Source organism: Budorcas taxicolor, chromosome 24 (assembly GCF_023091745.1).
Source record: "Budorcas taxicolor isolate Tak-1 chromosome 24, Takin1.1, whole genome shotgun sequence".
Lineage (NCBI taxonomy): Eukaryota > Metazoa > Chordata > Mammalia > Artiodactyla > Bovidae > Budorcas > Budorcas taxicolor.
Genome location: NC_068933.1, coordinates 30,468,826 through 30,490,621, shown reverse-complemented (window position 1 = coordinate 30,490,621; position 21,796 = coordinate 30,468,826). Strand labels below are relative to the sequence as shown.

Sequence of the window (21,796 nt, the reverse complement as noted above, 5' to 3'; positions counted from 1 at the left end):
CCTGGGACTCCTGACTACCAGTGCAGAGCCCTTTTTGCTACCCCCATGATCATTTGGCCCTTTCTAAATGATCACGGTAATTTTCTATTCCACTGCATGCTAACCCTGCACACTAGGGTTAGGGATAGGGGTTAGGGGGTAGGCCCAGGGCTCTTCTCAGGATGAAGGAAAGGCCAGGGTTAATGATAAAGCATCCTGGTGATGTTCAGGCCACCGTCATTTTCTGGATCACACGTCTCAATGCTCTTGAAGACACATATGGATTTAATTTGTCACTTTAAGGAGGAAAGTTAGGATCACAACAAAGACGTTTCTTCTGTCTATATTAATTCACTTTGCTCAGCACACCCCAGAGGGCACTGAATTCTCTACAAGAGTAGATTACTCTGTCTTAAATCACTTCCCTGATTGGGTTCTTGCCATTTCTTTTATGGTTGGTCCACTCTATGATCGCAGATATTAAATCTTTCTCTAGTCCAGACTAATATTTCTTAGCTAGGGTTTTGTTGAGCCCTGATTAAATAAATATACTGCAGAGAGAGGTAGGGTCTGGAATACACAGAACTAATGAAGTGGAGAGTGTTTGTTTGATAGGACAGAAGCCTAAATTTTGGAAACTTCCTGATCATAAGGGACTCTGGATAGCATTAGTTACTGAAAAATATGATCTGTATATTTTTAATGAACTTTTTAAAAGGTTCCTTTTTATCTTGACCATTGTTAAAGTCTTTATTGAATTTGCTACAATATTGCAAATCTGTTTTATGTTTTGTTTTTTTGGCCACGAGGCTTGTGGGATCTTACCTTCCCGACAGAGATGGAACCATGATGCCCCCCTGCACTGGAAGGCCAATGCTTAACCACTGGACTGCCAGGGAAGTCCCTCTACTTGATATTAAAAAAAAAAAAAAAAACAGGGCAAAACTGCTAATTTGGGGATGGGGGGATACGGAACAAGGGGAATGCTGACTGGTAACAAATATCACTGATCCAGAATGGCTGGCAGCAGGAGGATAACCCTGGAATCCGTAGACTGCTGTAAAGTCCAGTAGTGTGTATCATGGATTTATTTTTCCCCAATGAGGAAGGAATTTTAAGCGTATGTTGGCAACTTAGAATCTGCTTTATAAAAATTTACTTTCTAACACAGTTGTTAAGACACATCTATTTCATAACACGAGGGAAACTGTCAGTATAATGTGGAATGATTTCTCACTTGGGGATCATCGAGGCCTTTCTCCTGGGCATTCACCTTGAGTTATTTTTAATTAGAATCACAGAATTTAGGACTCAGGACCTCATAGATCACCTGGTTTGTCTCCTCCTTAGAACTAAACCCCACCTGCCAAAGAAGACTGGAAAATCAAGAGCTGTTCATTCAGCTATTGGGTTGGCCAAAAGGTTCCACCAATCTTTTGGCCAACCCAATGCTCATGAGATGTTTCTCGGAAAGGATGCTGACCCTTTGGTTTGATGCCACGTTGCTAGGGTTCTTGTAAGCTGTTTCCCTACAGTACGTCTCAAATTACCACTCAGAACTAGTTGCTACAAAGAAATATTAGTCAGATGTATTAGGAGAGAATTTAACAAAATATCTACAGTGTCATTTGTCAATACTTCTGGAGAAAATGGAAAACATACTCTTTTTCTGCAACAGGAAGAATCCCATTACTAGGATAATAATGTGAACACACACACATTATTATTTACACAAATGGAGTGCTTACTGTAGATATCCAATACTTTGCATGGATTAAGTCATTTCCTCCTCAAAAGAACTCTTTGTAATAAGCACTAATACTTTTTATTCTTAAAGGAGGTTTTATTATTTATTTATTTGGCTGAACCATGGGGCATGTGGGATCTTAGTTCTCTTACCAAGGATCAAACCTGTGCCCCCTGCATTGGAAACTCAGAGTGCCAACCAATGGACTGCCAGGGAAGTCCCAACAGGCATTATTATAACTTTTATTTTCTAGATGAGTATATTTAGGCTTAGAGAAATGAAGAAATTTTCTCACAGCCTAGCAACCAAAATTCAAACTTAAGCAGTCTGACCCCAGAGCCCAGGTTCTTGGACCTGATTGTTATCTACAGGATGAATGTTCAAATCCTGTAAGGCTCAGCTCCCTCACTTCTTTCAATTCTAGGTTCATGTTCATTTTTCACATTTTAGAAAGAGAACATCTCAACTCAGAACCACAGAGGACACTGAAGTCCCTGTAGTCTTTGCTCTCAATGCCAGCTCAACCCAGGCCTACCCAGGCCAGCCCTCATGGCAACTCAACCTCTGGACCGTCTCACATCCTCAGTTCAGAGCCAGTGCCTTCTCTGCGCTTCCTGGGGATGCTACCTACCAAGTATTTCTTTTTTCTTTGTCATGAATTTGTATTCCCACCAACTGTGGCTAAAATTTCACTTCCTGAAGAAATGTCTTTAAGCTTTCTATTGGGTTTTCTGCCTCCATTTCACAGACTGTCATGGGGATCCCTTCTTGTTTGTCTATTGAGTTTTCTTGGTGATGTGTATACCCTCTCTGAGTAATGCGATCTTGGAGGTAATGTATCCTGCTCTCCAGCTGCCCAAATTTAATTCAAAAGTCCTTCCTATTTACAGTGGAAGTGTTTTATTTCAATTCCTTCCATAAAATGAACAAAGTTAACAAGACGTGTCAAATAAACAATCTTCTAGAAATGTTTCTGTCGCATGACAAAGTACTTCCTGTCCAAACGCATTCAAAGAACGTAAGCACAGTGTAAAAGTTCATATGAAAATATGTTTGGGGGGGGTAGTTGATAGGAATAGGAAAAGTAGAAGAAAGAAACGGACCAATTGCGCTGATTCGTATTAGCTGAAAAAGTTCTTAAGTAGGTTACTTTGTTATGACTCTATGTGTGGCACAGGTTTATGAAAGAATGAAGTTAAGGTGATGACAGAATGAACATTTCCTGCATACAAAATGCATCTTCAGTACTTGTTTTAGAATGGGTTGGTAAGAAAGGCCAATGTTTTTTTTTTCAATTGAAGTATAGTTGATTTACAATGTTTTGTTAGTTTCAGGTATACAGTACAGTGATTGAATCTATCTATCTATACATATATATACATATTCTTCAGGTTCTTTCCCTTATAGGTAATTACAAACTATTGACTGTATTTCTCTGTGCTATACAGTAGGTCATGTTACTTATCTATTTTATATACAGTACTGTGTATATGTTAATCTCAAACTCCTAATTCATCCCTCTTCCACTTTCACCATTGGTAATCATAAGTTCTTTTTCTACGCCTGAGGCCAGGTTTTTTGTTTTTTTTTTTTTAACAGTTTACTAAATACATATCAATCATTGGCAAACGGATGAAGATCAATCCTTATTTGGAAGGTGGATTATGCTCAAAACGACAATCAGATGTCTTTATTATCTTGTTAACAAGGCATAAATGGAGAAAATCCACAGGGGGTGGATAACAAAGGAGAGACATTTTACAGTGATTTGTTGTATACGGTTCATTCTTTTGCCTTTTTTATGCTCAGTTCCACTTAGGATGTGGTACTTGAGTTCAGGGCCTCTTATCATGAGGCGCAAATGGAACAGTTTTAGCCTTGTAGAATTTTTCAAAAATGCCTTCACTAAGACACGTGAGTATTAAGCTATCTCTATTTTCTTTTTTAATTAAGCACATGGGAAACTTCAGTTATGAGCCACTTCAGTCTCTCATTAAAGAATGTTATTCACTGGTCTTCCTACTGGGTCTCATCGCGGGAGAGATTTTACTGGGGCATGGGGGGAAGGCTGTGGCTAAGCTGCTAATGATACCATATGTGTCCAAATCTACATTCTTATTACTCCTGCGGGTGTGCAATATTATATCTGCATCTTCTATGCAGTATACGTAAAGGCAACTCGGAATTAATCAATAGTTTGTTATGCAGAGAGGCAGTTATTGGGTATTTCTAGGAGAGATCTTTATGTAAAAAGGGATACCTACTATATACTATAAATGGAGTGGGAATGGGTTTTTGATATTAAAACTCCTTGGGAGAATTAGCAAGCAGCAGGAAACTATATGACGACTTCATGCACGGTGCTAGTATGTTATCTCACTGGCGCCAGTTTTATTTTTTTGTGATGCTACAATTTTACGATACTACAGTCAGGCAGTTGTGTAGTGCAGTGGGCCCTGAAACATGAACTTATCCAACAAAAGTTGAAGAATGAGTCCTTTGTGAGTCTTGACTCTTTGCCCAAAGGGAGGATGTGTGGATTTTGTTTTAATAAAGGAACATCCATCTGTTATAATCCCATATACAAAGCAGACATTCGGTAAACCACCAGCAAAAACGAAGAGTTGTTTCAGATGCACTCAGCCAACTCTGGAATGAACGTTTTGTTATTCAGTGCCCTAGAAAATACAGGGAAGGAACCCAGGTAATTACTGTAATGGATAGCAATGAGGTTTAGAATGTTCCAAGGGAAAATGCTTACCAAGGCAACCTTTCGTTTGATGTGATTACAGGTTCACCTTTTCAGGTGCTCCTTTTAGGTCATGTAAGTAGATAGCTCAACAGACAATGTGGTTAGATTGGAGATGCAGCTTGGGGATGTTTATTTGAACCTGCTATTGTATGGGATGTCGTTATCCTTGATGAGGTTTCCAAACCGTTAACTCCAACTTTTCTTATCAGCCGGTACCATCAGAAATGAAAACAAAGCATCGTGTAACTGCTCTTTCTGTTTCTGAACTATCAATGTTGAACTGACCTATCTCACATCCTGACAAGGACGGATTAGCCATCAGGTAGCTCAGCCACGAAGCTTTTCTTCCAGGCCCCTGTGGCATTTCTCTGGGTTCATCATCATTGTCCATCGGGGCACTAATCCTGTCTGAAGCGAATTCACTTAAACTTCTGAAGGCAAAGCCTTTAGTTTTCTATCTGCTGGAATAAAAAGTGTGGGGAACAGGTTCCCCTTACTTCTCAGATTCAAACTAAACACCCCACCATGTTCACCCTACTGTTCCTGCCAATGAGGAATGCACATGTCATTTACATGTACGTATCAGCGATCCTCCAGGCACAGAAGCAGCTAAGTTCAGTAAGTGTAAAGGACAGCAGTTGGGAAGCTACCTGATTCCGAGGTTAAAGCTTAGAAAACATGGATCCACAAGTTCCCATCTCTCGACAGGCATTCTACATAATTATCTTCCTGGAAAAGAACAGTTCCAGCATAAAGGCACTGGATGTTTATAGTTTATGCTTGCAATTTGGAACCTCGCACTCACTGCTATTGGCATCAATTGCCTGACCTCACCAGTCCTGGGGCATTTATTTCCTTGTTGGGAGCATTTAGGTGTGGCCATCTGTGCTAGCGTAACACTAAGGTCCTGTGCTTCAGTCACAACTGACCAAGCAACAATCATACCCCTGTATTAAAGCGATCATTCAGAGCTGGCAGCTCCATCTCTAGGAGAAATGCAGCCCTCAGGGACAATAAAGGAAATCTGGATGCTTTGTTGAGAGCTAAGTAAAAATTGAAGAATTGTAGATCATCCAAGAGCCAAGCAATGTCACCGTGAAACTGCCAGGAGAAGTTGGGGAACTGAGGACTTGCTTCAGGGTTGTGTCTGGCATAAAGGGGGGAAAAAAAATCAAATGAAGGAAATTCCCCAATTGGAACATGACCCAGATCTTTCACAAAGTGACTGCTCCATAAAGCTGTTGCCAAATGCTATTTTAATCAAACCCAGCCTTCATTGGATCTCCATCCTGAGAGCACAGCTAGTTTCACCAAGAGCACTTCAGCAGAGTACCAACCAGAAGCACAGAGTAATGCTGGCACCATCTAACTAGACTGCTGTTCATTGATTCCTGCAGACACAGTCAAATGCGCTTCATCTTTGCTGACATGGGACCCACTCTGTGTTTTAAAGGGCAGACTGTATCCCAGTGTTGGGCTCTTAGAAACACACTCCTTTCCCACTGATGTATAAATACATCTCATTCACATCTATGATTTCACAGGCTTCAATTTTTCCATCAAAAAGCTTAGTCATTGTAACCATCAAGAGTCTCTGATCATGTTTGACAGACATCTTAATATGTATACGACAGAGGCAAAGAATGCTAGACAAACCCATTCTTAAGTAGAAAAGGGAATAGGGAAACGAAGAGATTGAACAGAAAGAAAAGGCTTACATAGCGTTTTAAACTCATGAGGGGATTTAACAGAGCTCTCAACCTCCAGTGCTGAACATATTCTAAAGCTCACTATTCTGCTCATTTTCTTTCCACTACTGGAAAATGGAAACAGAATACTCACTAAATTGCACATGTGAGACTTTAACCACACATGGCCAAGGTTCATAGGAAGGGTTCATTCAGTAACCAAGTAACTGCCTGAACCTTGGCTTGATTGGCTTTAAGGAAGGAGCTAGGCTTTGGGATTTCACAAGTACATATGCGTCTGGGATGGTTAATTTCATGTATCAACCTGACCAGGCCATCAGGTATCCAAATATTTGGTCAAACATCAGTCTGTGAGGGTGTTTTCAGATGAGATCAACGTTGCAATAGGCAGGCTGAAAAAAAGCAAATTGCCCTCCACACTGTGTGGGGGCCACATCTAATTATTTGAATGCCTGATCCTTCCCAAGTAAGAGAGACTCCTGCCTGACAGTTTCTGAACTGGGACATTGGTTCTACAGACTCTGGATTTGCCAGGTTCTATAATAATATGAGCCAGTTTCTTATAATGAATATCTTTCTTTAGGTATGCATATATCCTGTATCTTATATATGTATCCTATGGTTCTGTTTCTCTGGAGAACCCTGATGAATACAATATCTCAGATTTTAAAACTGGGATCTGGACTGGTCAGTATCCTCTTACTCAACTAACAATATAAGTACAAATAAATATTCACATATTTGATAATTTTTTCTCACATTTGGAGCTAACCATTGTGTGTCTTCAATCAGTAACTCTAAATTTCAGTCAACTAAGGTTGAAGCTTGACATTTATAGAATTTTCCCTAAGCTCAAGTCTAACTGGTGGTTTTTAGATGGCGCTAGTGGTAAAGAGCCCACCTGCCGATACAGGAGACATAAGAGACACAGGTTTGATTCCTGGGTTGGGAAGATCCCCTGGAGGGAGGCATGGAACCCTCTCCAGTATTCTTGCCTGGAGAATCCCCTGGACTGGATTCTAGGACAGGAGCCTGGTGGGCTGCAGTCCATGGGATTGCAAAGAGTTGGACACCACTGAAGCAACTGAGCAGGCAGGCAGGGAAGGTTATTACTATGTCCTATAATAGATAGCATATTCAAAAGCAGAGACATTACTTTGCCGACTAAGGTCCGTCTAGTCAAGGCTATGGTTTTTCCTGTGGTCATGTATGGATGTGAGAGTTGGACTGTGAAGAAAGCTGAGCACCGAAGAATTGATGCTTTTGAACTGTGGTGTTGGAAAAGACTCTTGAGAGTCCCTTGGTCTGCAAGGAGATCCAACCAGTCCATTCTGAAGGAGATCAGCCCTGGGTGTTCTTTGGAAGGACTGATGTTAAAGCTGAAACTCCAGTACTTTGGCCACCTCATGCAAAGAGTTGACTCACTGGAAAAGACTCTGATGCTGGGAGGGATTTGGGGCGGGAGGAGAAGGGGACGACAGAGGATGAGATGGCTGGATGGCATCACTGACTCGATGGACGTGAGTCTGAGTGAACTCTGGGAGTTGGTGCTGAACAGGGAGGCCTGGAGTGCTGCGATTCATGGGGTCGCACACAGTTGGACACAACTGAGCAACTGAACTGAACTGGTAATAGTACTATAATAGTTCAATCAGTATTCTCTTATTTCTATTTTTTATTTCTAATATTTCAAAAGTATCTAATGATCATCTAAACTATAACCAGTAGCCACACAGTTATACCGTCAAGGGCTTTTTAGAAGATATATGAGATTATTGTCTTAACTATAGTCCTATCAATGTTAAGAAACATGTTAAGAAATAGTCACAACTTAAAGGTATAGTTCAAATATATGGTGGTGGTCAAGGGTAGGTAGCCGGAAACACATTTCCTTAAATCTCTTGCTAATCAGTTTGTGTTGTCTCCTTGTATTTGAAAAGAATGGAAGAGACATTTCATCAGCAAACACAGATGAATGACTAATTAACAAGTGAAAATTTGCTCAATATCATTAGCCATTATGGAAGTGCAAATTACAATAAAAAAAAACACTACATACTCGTTAGAATGACTTAATTTAAAATGACCAATAATAAGTGCTGGCAAAGATGTGGAACAACCAGCAAGTTACATCCTAGTGGTAAAAATTTAAACAACTACAGTTATTTCAGAAAGTTTCTTATACCATTAAATACCTAATTATGATATGCACCACTAATCCCATTTCTAGGTATTTACCCAAAAGAAATGAAAATACATGTCCACACAAGGTCTGTACACAACGGTTCATAGCAGCTTTGTTCATAGGAGCCCCCAGATGGAAGCAACTCTACACCTATCATCTGGTGAAAGGATAAGGACATTGTGGTAGATCCATAAAGTGGAACGCTACTTAACAAAACTAAAAAGTTAATTACCGATAGGTGCAGCAGAATGAAGGAATGTCAAACGCATTATGACAACTGAAAGAAAGCAGAAAAGTGGTGCTTAGGGGTAGGGGAAAAGAAATGACTGCAAAAGAGTGCAAGCATACTTTGGGGATGAAAGGCAATGTTGTCTATCTTGATTGTGATGGTATATTTACTAGAGAGCAAGGCCCTCTCACTACTGAGACTGGTGGGTGAAAAGTGAAAGTGTTAGTCGCTTAGTCTTCTCTTAATCTTTGCGACCCTATGGACTGCAGCCTGCCAGGCTCCTCTGTCCATGGGATTCTCCAGGCAAGAATACTATAAGGAGTAGTCATTCCCTTCCCCAGGGGATCGTCCTGACCCAGGAACTGAACCCAGGTCTTCTGCATTGTAGGCAGATTCTTTACTATCTTTACTATTCTTTACTAGCCACCAGGGAAGCCCGAGATTTGGTTCTCTTTAATTACAGACCTTTGTATTGTATCTGACATAGGCAGATTACTCAGAACTTGAACTGAGCAAGTAAAGGAATTATGGGGCTATGAGGTAGCACTTGTTTCAATGTACTGATCATTTTAAACTAATTCATTAACCATTTCAACTTATTTTGAAAATATAACTGTTTGTAGAGGCTTGTTTTCAAGCACAGCTAGTCATATTGACACAGAAAAATAAATACAACTTAGATGCCTCCTTCATACTATAATCTTCCTAAATAAAAAGTGACACACATTCCTGAAAAGATGACAAATTATTGAACTACATTATTTTTTGCTGGATATCATCCTAGAAGGCAACCTATTTCTAACGAATAGGTATGCCTCGAATCTCCTGTTTTTGAACGATCTAAGAAAAATCAATATACCCTTTAGCACATCTGAATGGGCAAGCGGAGAAGGGATTGCTATCGAGCACCTGTTCTGTCCCATGAAATATTCAAAATATATTCTTTTAATACTGGGCCCAGAAGATAACCAAAAAATAGGCACTTTTTGGGTACTTTTGGTACAATTCATAGAAGTTAAGCAGTTGAGTGACTTCCCCTAGATCACAAAGCTAGTAAGGGACACCACCAAATTAAAACTCACCTCTGTGTGGTTCTATTTAATCCTCCCATGGTTTCATACCCAGGCAGACAGTCACTTGAAGAAGTTATAACATAACCTCAGGAATAACACAAAGGCTTGGAGGTTCTGAAATCGGCATTCTATTTTGGGCCATGCCAGACCAATTTGAGACAAACCCAGCCACCTCCTCAGTGCCGTATTTCCCCCCATCTGTAAGGTAACAGTCACAACGCATGTCCCTTGGTCACACTGCATGTCCCGTGGTCTCTGAGGATTATGAAATGCTTTAGAGTCTGGTAAAATTCTTGGGAGAAATACAAGCCTACGATGATCCAGATCGGAATTTCACCAAACCTAAAAACATTGGCCCCTATAAGAAAAGAACTGCTAAGCCCCAAAGTCTAACACGTTTGCCTACATCATTTCTCTCCCAACCATATCTAGTTACCTTCCCAGTAAATATACCTGTGGGTGGAACTGACAGTGGTAACAATGTTTAAAGTGACCTATTTGTCTGTTCTTTGACACTTTCCACCCACTTTCTTTTTGCTCTGGGGGATTTTGTTTTCTGGGAACTGGTTTCACTGAATCAATGGTCCTGGCATTATCACAGCATCTTTTCCTATGATGGACAGACACAGAACATGTGTACTGTAAGGTCTTACCTAGGATGCAAAGGCCGTCTGTGCAGTTCTCGGATTCCTGGCTTAGACCTTCACAGAATTTGCCCCCATTTCTCGGGGCAGGGGCTGTGCATTCTCGGATCCGCAGATGCTCACACTCTGGGCTGCAGACCGACCACTCACTCCACACTTCCCAGCTCCCGTCCACTTCAAAGGGAAACAGAAGGGGCCATCGTTAGACTGCATCTGACAGCTGTCAGGAGACTCACTCCAAGGCCACTGTGGTTCTTAGAGCTGGATTTTCAAGAAATCACCACCACCACAGAAAGAAAATACTATATCTGTTTATCTTCTCTCCATGGTTTCTTAGCTAAGGAGACAGGCGAACAACAGCAGTGGTGTAGTTCTCTTGCTGTTGCAGGATGAGACCAATTACTGAATTTGGGCAAACATGTGAATTACCCGTGCCCTCAGGTTAGCTAATCATGTCATTATCCATTCTTTCCCCATCTTTTATGCCCAAGTGCATCTTAGATGGACAGATACACTTTGTGCAAGAACCACTAGTAATCACTACTTCCTTGTGGGTTGATAGTTTAGAACAGAAAGTAGAATAAATGCTCTCTAAGTCCTAAAAGCCCCTCAATAATAAAAAAGTTAAACCCATATATATTGATAGTATTAAACTAAAACAGGTCAGCCAAGCCCCAAGATACCAAGACTTACATAAATAGAATTTCTTGGGTCATAGATTGCTGCTCTATGTAGAAACGAACAAACTGAACTTAATTCCACTAAAAAACAACCCGAGAGATTATGGCAGCTGTTGGAAGCAATTGTTTCACTACCTCCTAGGAATAGGCCAACCGTGCTTATGTGGGTTATTGAAGATATTGCCATTTTTAATCTAGAGCAGCTAGTCAACAGCTTGTGCGTGCTCAGCTGTTCCGTCGTGTCTGACTCTTTGTGACCCCACGGACTGTAGTCCACCAGGCCCCTGTGTCCGTGAGATTTCCCAGCCAAGAATACTGGAGTGGGTTGCCCTTTCCTTCTCCAGGGGATCTTCCTGATCCAGGGATTGAACCTGTGTCTTCTGCATCGGCAGGCAGATCGCTTACCACTGAACCACCTGGGAAGCCCAGTAGAGGGTAAAATAAAAATACTAAATTTGAAGCAAAATATCTGAGTCCTTGTGTTGGTTCTGTCAACATTTTGGCTGAGCCACCCTAATCGAGCACTTCGCCTGACTTTTACTATTTCTGTCAACTGGGGAATCATAAAATTCACGGCACAAAACTAAAGGACATTGCTTGTGTAAATGTGTCTTGCACAGTACCTGCACATAGTAAGCACTCAATAAATGTGCACTGAATACAAATTCAAAATGAAACTCCAAGCACAGGCAACTGGCAAAAGCCTCACCTTAGCTTCGAGTGGCACGAGATTTGCAATTTTAAAGACACAAGACTCTGGTCCCGTGTCCTTGGACTTAATGTTGGATCATGCGTGTGAGACCCAGGATCCATTTATTTCTCAGTGGGAGGATATGCTTCCCATTCAGAAAGTCATCTTCTGGTTCATCTATTTCTCATTGTATAAATTGGGTTACAGCCAGTAAGATGAGCAAAAGAACTTGCAAAAGCCATATTTGGCAAATGAAGCCTCTATTCAGAAAGGAAGGCAATCATAGCCCAAATGTAAAATAGAAATGGCTGTGATGCAATCTCTGCCAATTGCATTGTCTTAAATGCAAAGGTAAACCTGATGAGGTTAGTTGAATGGTGACTGATGATAAAAGGTCAAGTATTTGGTACCTGTTTTGTGCTCAAAGGCAATTCACTACACCTTATTATACAGATGAATGCTACACAATGGGAGAACCCAAGGAGAGAAGGGCATGGCTTAGCCCAATTGAACACTGGTAGTATAAAAATACATAAAAACATTTGGCTTACTGATGTTGCGTGTCTAGGGTAATCTGAGTAAGAAGCGAAAAACTATACCCCCACATAGAGGTATTTCATCCATGTTCTTGCTATTACAATGAGTTTCACGTCAGTACTCTGGACAAAGCCTCCTTTCTAAGAACTTGGAAGATGCTGACTTTGGGAAGGTAGGTTCTACTGAACGTGTCACACCAGCTCAATCATGGTGGTGGATGAGAAGGGGAAAGGAAATCTATGCATATCTCACCAGGACAGAGAGCAGTGCAGGTTATTTTCTGCACTGACATTCCCTCACAAAAGGCTCCACCATTGAGAGGAGCTGGGTTGGTGCAGGTCCGGGAACGTTTCTGCCATCCTCTCCCACAGGGAACATTGCAGGCTGACCACTCTGTCCAGGAAGACCAGCCTCCATTCACTGAGAGAGAAAAATGGGGAGGGGAGAAGAAAAAAAAAAAAAAAAGAAAGAAAGGAAAGAGGTTTTTACTGATTGCCTACTATGTGCAAGCCACTTGCCAGGTGTTGTGAGTTGGGCATCCAGAGACCAAGAGACTGGTGGGACCCTCACTGGCTGCCCCACTGTGTGGCAACCATGGGGCTGATCTAGTCTGTACCCCCCAGTCTACGCTTCTGTAGACCATAGGAGGGACACAGAGAATCTGCTTTGCAAGGAAATGATGAACCAGAGGAAGAAGTCATCAACATATCTCTACAGCACTTGCAATTCCAGAGGAGAAGAAGAAAATACCAGCATCTGAATTTCTATTAACTTTCAGTGCTTCAAACGTCAATCCCAGGGCTCTTCTATTATGGAAGGGAGTGCTTACTTCAATAGCCGGGAATTTCACTTATCCATTACCTGAGCTATTCAGCAAATAGTCATGTTTGTTTTTGGCGGATTTCATATGCCAGAAGAGGAACTGCGAATAGCCAAGTCTGGGGAGGATGGGGTGGATGTTGGGTTTGGGAAGAGTGGGAAGCGGAAGTTGCTCTGATTCTTTTCAAATGTAAACACAATGGAGGCAAAGAAAGGTCTTTTAAAATTCTTTTGAAAATAGACTGACAATGTCACTCACTGTCCCCTGGAAGTCTAATCTTGGATGAGAGAGCAAATACATTCACGGCTATAGGCATCACCTACCAATGGGCTGAGGCAGGAGATGGCGCTGTAATAGAAACCCGCCGGAGTCCTTTCAGTGCTAGACACAGCAAGTTCTAAGGAAATGCACCTCCCTCTACCCCTCTGCTTTCTATCCTCTCTATCCACTCCGGGCCTTTGGGCTGGTCTTACCATAAACCACCACTGTGGCTGACAGGCTCCTCCTCTTGGCTACGATGTTGGCCGCCATGCAAGTGTAATTCCCGGAGTCTGAGAGCCGCGCCTGCCGGATGATGAGGTTGTGGTCCGCCCTGGTGTCGATGTGCTCATCTTGTTCAGAGTCTATGGGCTCCTCATTTTTCAGCCATTCCACCTATCGGAAGTCAGGAATGTTTACAAGTCATTAAACACACACACACACAAACACACACACAAACGTTTCTGGAATCGGAAAATGAGTGGTTACAGCATATGGGAGAGAGATGTACGTAACACACAGAACGGCAACACGAATGCTATCTTTTTAATCTTTATTCCATACACCATCCTTTTCATTCATTTGGTATATTCAGGACATGAATACTCCAGTTAATAAACCGGAGGTGGGAAAAGAATATAAGCATCCTATTGACTTTGACCTATTTTCTAAAAATGCAATAAAAGACTGTAATTAGGTCATTTCATTATATTCCATCAGGTTACAACTCTGATGATGATGATACTCCACTAACTGGCCCAAAATGGAGATCAGAAAAAGCAACACATATAGGTAGAGCTTGGACTCTGTGCAGAGAGGGTATTATGTTGTCAGACAAGGTTTGAAGCTCATATTGTTTGCATTTAAGCAACAACAACATAGATTTGGGTAATCAGAAACACAGAAATGAAACTCAGATCTCAGTGTTCCCCGGTTTCAGAGATATGTTTATTTGGTGATCATTTACGTTACTCCTTTAGTGATTTAACAGATGTTTAGGTCAGATCAGATACCTGACTCATTTAAGCCCCAGCCTCCCTTCCAAAGAACCTCACTTTTCACATCCTCTGAGTATAGACTAGTCCCATCTCTGGTTTGTTTCCTCTAGCTTGCTCCTAGAGTGTCTATTTCTCTCTTTCCAGTTCCACCTTAAACTTATCCTTAGCCAAAAGTACTCTTTCCCTGGACACTTGAGGAAGCCACATATGGGACCTTCTGCTCCCTGGATCTTCATCCTCCCAGAAGCTGGGGCACACCGTCCCTACATCCCCTAATTCATCAAGCAGACCAGGCTTCCCCAATCCAGCTGCCTGCCTTCCCCATGCTGCCTTCTGCTTCTACATCTAAACAGCATCTCCACTCTCTTGTGCCATCTTGGTAGCACCATACACAGCTCCTGTTTGACAAGAACCATTTAGCTCTAGTTTTCATTATATGTTATACACAGGAATTTAACAGACACATCAAAACTGTAATTTAACCAAGAAAGCAGTCACTACACCAAAAAGACCTCACACGTAAGTACGTGCATCCGGGTTCTTTTCACGTACCCTGCCCACTGCTAACACAGATAATTGAAAGTTGGCTTTAGAAGATGTCTCATTTCATCTCTAAATGTAAACAATTATAATTTATTGCCAATAATCAAGTGACACCTGTTAGCAATTTGGTTTAATAAATATTTTTGGCTCCCATTAAAAGGGATTTATTTACCATAAGAAAACCTATACTGATACTTTAATATTTATCCTAAGAACCATCCCAAGAATGAGCGTATAGAATACCAAAAGCCATCAGTCAATCCAAAATCAGTTCTAGATGAGGAGGAGTTTTAGAAAAGAAAATGATGCCAAAATAGCCGAGAGATCTGAGAACTGCTTTAAAACATGTACAAGAGCTAAAAAAGCAACATGGTGCAGGACCATGAAGTAAGGAGGCAAGCTAGCTTCAACCCCAGCAGCTCCTCAAGGCATCACCATGTGCCAGCCTTGGGTATAAAAACTAATGATGTCCAAAAGCACTGCTCTGTTTAACGAAGCAGGGCAGTGGAGCCAATTTTAAAACAATCTGACCACCAGCCCATTACAAAATATCCTCCACTCCCCAGTAACACTGCATATGTTCCAGCCATTCATTCATTCAAGTATAAATATTCCAACATTTACTGAACATCAGAGGTCATCCTGAGAGTTGAATAAAGTGACATAAACAAAACCAGCATAACCTTTTCTTTCATGGACCTTACAGTTAATCGTTAAGATGGAAACAAGTAAATCTAGGGACTTCCCTGGTGGTCCAGTGGCTAAGACTCTGTGCCCCTAACACAAGGGGCCTGGGTTCAATCCCTGGTCAGGGAAGATCCCACATCATGTGGCTAAAAATATCCCACATGCCGCAACTAAGACCCAGAACATCCAAAGAAATAAATTTATAAGAAAAGAAGTAAATCCACATTGCCACCAGAAAGTAAGAGTTGTCAGCAATATCTGTGATAAAACATTTATTTTTGTTAAGCCAACTGGATTGGTTTTTTTAAACCACCATCACTGCTGTGTCACTGGAGAGAACAAATCGGTCAGCTTAAAGTGGGTCTGGGGAACTCTGGTTCCACTCCACTCTCCTCCTGGTCCAGAAATTCTGAGTGCAAACTGTTTGGTTTTCTGATCGTTAATTTCCGACCCTTTCCATTTCTAGCGCCTACAAAGCCCTTCCCTCCTGTCTCCACCTTAAGTCATCTTCTTTTTCCATCCTTCCCCCTGCAAACAGCTGGTCAGGAAGTTGGGAAAGTCTGGCCATGGTCCATAAGTAAATCATTTCTAGTGAGGAAATGACCCTGGGGACAGTGGCCCTCGAAACAGAAACCAAAGTAGGCCCAGCACCTGGAAATCAAAGAAAGCTTTCCAAAGCAAATCTGGGCCCAGAGGAAATTAAAACCACAATCATTACCAGAGGTCTGGTTCCAAATTAAAAACTTATATAAAATATCTCACGCACAAAATGAAGTGGTCAACACATGAGGAAAATATTTGCCACAGATTTGATGTATAAAATGGTAATAATCTGAGGATCTGAGGGTTATGATCTGAATCACTCATGCTCTCGTATCAGTTGATGATAAAATGTCATCCAAAATAAGACGGAAAAAACACACACTAATTAAACAACTCAATAAATATTCTGTACCACTAAAAAAAAGGTGAACAACAATATAATGACATTATTCCTACCCAAAGAATGAAGATGAAAATGACACAAACGTACTCAGGGACACACACACATACGGTATTTTTTTAATTGAACTTACAGAGTACCAGGCATTTCTGCTATTGCTGCTCTATGATTATCTCCTTTCTGGAAGACACTAATAGCCTCTTAACTGTGGTCTGTCTGGTGCTTCCATTCCTGCCTCCATAGTGGATTCTCCACGGAGGGAAGAGGTCATATCCTTTTCTGGGTCCAAATCGTTCTACAGCTTTGAACTCCACTAAGAACAAAACTGCACATCCTTACCGTGGCTAAGAAAGTCCTACTTGGTCTGCCCCCTAGTTAATTTCCCACCTTAGATTCCCCAAGTAACCTCTGTGCACTCTACTCCAGCCCTACTGGACTCCTTCCTGTTCTAGAAAACTCAAAGCAAGTTCCTACCTCAGGGCCTTAACACCTGCTGCTTCCTCTGCCCGGAAGGCCTCACCTGTGAGTGTCCCTAAGGCTCAACCCCACCTTTCATTCAGGTCTCTAATCAAATTCTGCCTCCTTAGAGAGGTCTTGCCTGACAACCCTTCTCTGATATAGGAGCAAAGTCCCCTCACTCCTTGTGTCCTGCTTTAATTTTCTTCCTAATGTTATCTCCATCTAACAGGCTTAAAGACAGTAAGCCTTTTGTTCTTGTAATTGTGATCTCAAGAATTCGCCAAAGAAGGTTATTGGGGCTACAAACAAGGATTTAAACACAATAAACTATTTTTAGTTGCAAAAAAGAAAGAAAGAGAAAAAAAAGTATGGCAGAGCTCTATTTAAATAAATGATTCAATAATTCAATTTAATATTATATAGCACTAAAGGTCATGATTTCAACTAGTGAAAATACTAAAAGTGCTCATAAGGCATGAAAGAGTCAAACTACAAAACTGTGTGTTTAGTGCAATCATAAATTTGTAAAAACAACAAAAAAAGAAATCTACAAACATACATATTTTTCAAAAATGATTGGAAGAAAATGCAATATGCTGCGGAGGTTTTGAAAAAAGACTTGGGGCAGCTGTTTTTTTTTTTCTTCCTGGTGGTTAACTGTGGCACATAAAGGAAAAGGTCTTTATTAATCTGAAAAACAACTACATTAGCTTATAAAAGTCTTTTACTTACTTAGCACAGTAGTATTCAAATTTATATTTAGCCATAGATTGCTTCCCTCCAATTAAAGCTTATCTGATCATATGGTATATGATATATGATCATACATATATATCTATCTTATGATATCACTTACATGTAGAAATTTTAAAAAAAGATACAAATGAACTTTATATACTAAACAGAAATAGACTCACAGACATAGAAAACAAACTTAGGGTTACCAAAGGGGAAAGGGGGGAATGGACAAATTAGGAGTTTGGGAATAACAGATACACACACGCTATATATATCTGTATCTTTCTATCTATCTATATATAATAAATAGTTCATGGGGTCACAAAGAGTCAGACATGACTGGGGACTTGAAAAAAAAATCAAACCTGTATACCACAGGGGACTCTACTCTATATTGTATAATAATAACCTATGTGGGAAAAGAATCTGAAAAACAATATGTGCGTGTTTATGCAGAGCCTGCATGCCTAGAGCCTGCGTTCTGCAACAAGAGAAGCTGCCGCAGTAAGTACAGCCACCCATGCACAGCAAGTAAAAAGTAGCCCCTGCCCGCCACAACCAGAGAAGGTCCGCACACAGCAATGAAAACCCCAGCATGACAAAAAAAAAAAATTAATAAATTAAAAAAAAGTCAGACCGCATGGAGATGTTCAGTACACCTGTACCATAAATTATAAGTTGACCCTTGCCATACAAGCTACCCTCATCCACCCACATGTACTGTGAACATTTACAATGGTCTGCTACTTCATTTCCCCAGAACACAGCTTGAAAACCAAAAAATATATATAGGACAAATGAGGTATCTTAGGATATATACATTCCGGCATAATTGGTGTTTACAGTGTCATGACTGAGGTCCATCAATCCAGTTATGTCTACAAACAATGGGCACGTTACTGCCACTAACTGCAGGGCTGTTTTTTATTCGTACACTAATCGTTTATCCATTTAACTGATGGCAGGATCTTTATGAGAAAATCAGTCTGGTATTTTCTGGGCTTATAAAAGTGACGAATTGCTCTTGGATTTATGCTTTTGTCACTTAGAGAAATGTTAAAACATTTTTGATGAGCTAAGTGCTCCTAATGCAGAATAGTTTAATAAATAAGATAATAGAAAAAAAAAAAAAGCATTTCCTACAGCAGCAGTTGCAAACTTGAATGTTCCTGGGGGCCAGGGAAGTAACATAAATTACTGAAGAGGCGCTGGGTGCAAGACATCCACGCACGTTGTTTGCATATTAAAGACAAGGGCCTATTCCTCATTCCCTCGAAGAGATGAGCTCACTCTCATTTTTCTTAAAGCATGTTATCATTTTTCTGTCTCCTTTTGTTTTTTCCCCACTTTAGATAGAGACATGAGTATTTTAAAAAATTAACAATGATAGTGCAATGAAAAATGACTGTGAAATCATTTTTGCTTTAAAATCTTTTTTGCTTTCAATGCATCACAGCGATCTTCACATTTATGGAGTACATAGCTTCAGTGTCAGGATGTATGGGGACCCGGTGCTGCTGGTGACAAAATGCAGATTCCAAGACTTGTGCGGTTCAGACTACGGTGACCAGTGTAACCAGTTGTTCAGTTGCTAAGCTGTGTCTGACTCTCTGCAACCCCATGGACTACAGCACGCCAGGCCTCCCTGTCCCTCAGCCATCTCCCAGAGCTCGCCCAAGTTCATGTCCACTGAGTTGGTGATGCCATCCAACCATTTCATCCTCTGTTGCCCTCTTCTCTTGCTTTAAATCTTTCCCAGCATCAGGTCTTTTCCCATGAGTCAGCTCTTCACATCAGGTGGTCAAAATATTGGAGCTTCAGCATCAGTCCTTCCGATGAGTCTTCAGGGTCAATTTCCTTTAAGATTGACTGGTCTGATCTCCTTGCTATCCACGTAACCAGATCTTCCATCTTGCTTGAGAAGCCAGGGCTGTGTATTTTAATGGACTATTTCTTAATTCTAACATAATGACTCACACATTACGAAGTATATTGTGAGGATCAAACAAAACACATCCATAAACTGCATGGAAATTCACTATTCATTCTCTTGTTTCCAGATACCATAACATAAGAGCTGTCTGACCTCTTGGGAGCGCCACCGCAATGAAGACTTCACTGAATTTAACTCCTCTCAGTGAGTCGGCTTCCCCCATCATTCAAGAATGCTCTGGTTCATATGTATCATGGGCCACTGTCAATGCTTTCTCATAGAAATGATTGCCAAGCATCTAAGAATTTTTGAACTTAAATACAGTATTCTACAAGTATCATAAGGGCATGAGTATTAAATTCAGAAATTATTTTGTAAGCAGTTGCCAACAAAGCCCTAATTAAGCTCTTAACAAAAGCAATACACATTTTCAAATTAGCTGTATGGAATCAATACATTGACCACCCTGAGGCTAATGGACATTTTTTTTTTTAAATCACTGATCCAAATGATCTCATGCTAACAGATCAGCTCTTTGACAGAAAGACTTAACATTCTGGAAGGTGCAAGGCATTCACATCTTTAGAGAAAAAAAAATTTTTTTTCTTCTTATTTAGCTTAGATGGATAATCCCAGTTAGGAGTGTGTGAAGAAACCAGTTATTTAGAGGTAGTGAGCTTATGGATTTGCAGGACACACGAGTTCATTAACATAGTGTTATGTGCAGATGGCCTGCAGTTTGTAAATTTTTCTAGTTTATAAACAAATCTGGATAAACAGACCTTCAAAGACACTTAAGATTTCATGCCAGACAGTGAGTTTCTGATCCCTCATTCTGGTTAACTGGGGAGAGAAGGGATGTAACTGACAACCCTATAAATTTCTGCAACAATAGGCAGCATAGCGTAATTGAATGGGGAGGCTGCCTCCTTTGGAAGAGGGATGGATCGATGCTTCATGGGTGATCAGCTTATCTGAGAGCTGGGTCACATTTGAAAATGTTTGCAGGAGTCTTGACATTTCACCTCTTCTGACCTTTTGTCAGATATCCTGTATATTTATACAGATAAACTTTACACCTAAAGGTTTATTTCCATCAGAAAGCATGTCAGATTGTAATGCTCCTGTTCTTGTTCTTAATATTCCATAAGAGCAGGAGAAGGTGAGTGCTGTTATTAATCATCTAAAAGTGTAAAATCTAGACTAGAAAGAGAAAGGCACTTTAACAGGCTAGCTCTCTTCCCATGCAGGATCCCAAGCCTGTTGTCCTTTGAATCCTAGATAGTATCATCCTGGAACTCTCTCTTCCTTCACATCCCATAGAAAATGCCAATGAGGGCTATGAGTTGGTATCATCTACCAAGTGTTCTTATCCCCTCAGCTTCCCTGGTGGCTCAGATAGTAAAGAATCCGCCTACAATGCAGGAGACCCAGGTTTGATCCCTCTGTTGGGAAGATTCCCTGGAGAAGGGAATAGCTTACCCACTCTGGAATTCTTGCTGGGAGAACTCTATGCACAGAGGAGCCTGGTGGGTTACAGTCTATGGGGTTGCAGAGTTGGATACAACTGAACAATGAACACGTTCACTTTTGCCAAGTGTTCTTATCCCCCCAATTCCAGTCCTCTTGAGATTTGCTAGAGGAAATGTAAAATTGAGCTGTTCTTAAAGATGTAATCTCAGATTTCTGATTTTAGAAGCTTCCCAATTCATCTACTTGTTGGCTAGGGGTCGTCTTAAGTGGTAAGTTCCTTAAGAAAAAAAACAATATTTTAAATCTTCCTATAACTTGCATACCACCTTATTTTGAGGATATTCAATAGCATCTGTTGAATAAAGCTTTTAGTCTGAATTAACATATATGCAAGTTTAGAGACTGGTGTGATTATATATACACACATACAACTTCAAACTGCATTTCAGGGATTGGGCCAAGAAAGGGGATATTATTTTTTGCTTTAAATCCCAGAATGGAGTCTAGATATGAAATGGAAGAGAGACATTTTGAGCGTAGTTGTTCTTAAATATATTCTGGGAACCACTAATATTTCATAATGGCTCCATAGGGTCTCATATTGAATTTCATGTATTTGCTCAAGGTATGAGTTATATAAGAGTAATAAATGGTTTTTCTCCCCACTACAACTAACGATGGCTTAGGAAGGCAACCTTGTCTGACAGACAGCTCACTA

The 21,796-nt window shown here is 40.7% G+C and overlaps 1 protein-coding gene across 1 annotated transcript in view; it reads right to left on the bottom strand.

The window, feature by feature from the left end:
• UNC5D (unc-5 netrin receptor D) overlaps positions 1-21,796 on the bottom strand; it is a 622,629-nt gene that overhangs the window by 104,973 nt on the left and 495,860 nt on the right. The window contains exons 5-7 of the mRNA XM_052661338.1: positions 13,520-13,700; positions 12,479-12,646; positions 10,328-10,492 (exon numbers count right to left, since the gene is read on the bottom strand). Of these exons, the coding sequence (XP_052517298.1) occupies positions 10,328-10,492; positions 12,479-12,646; positions 13,520-13,700 (514 nt within the window). The remainder of the gene's footprint in view (positions 1-10,327; positions 10,493-12,478; positions 12,647-13,519; positions 13,701-21,796) is intronic.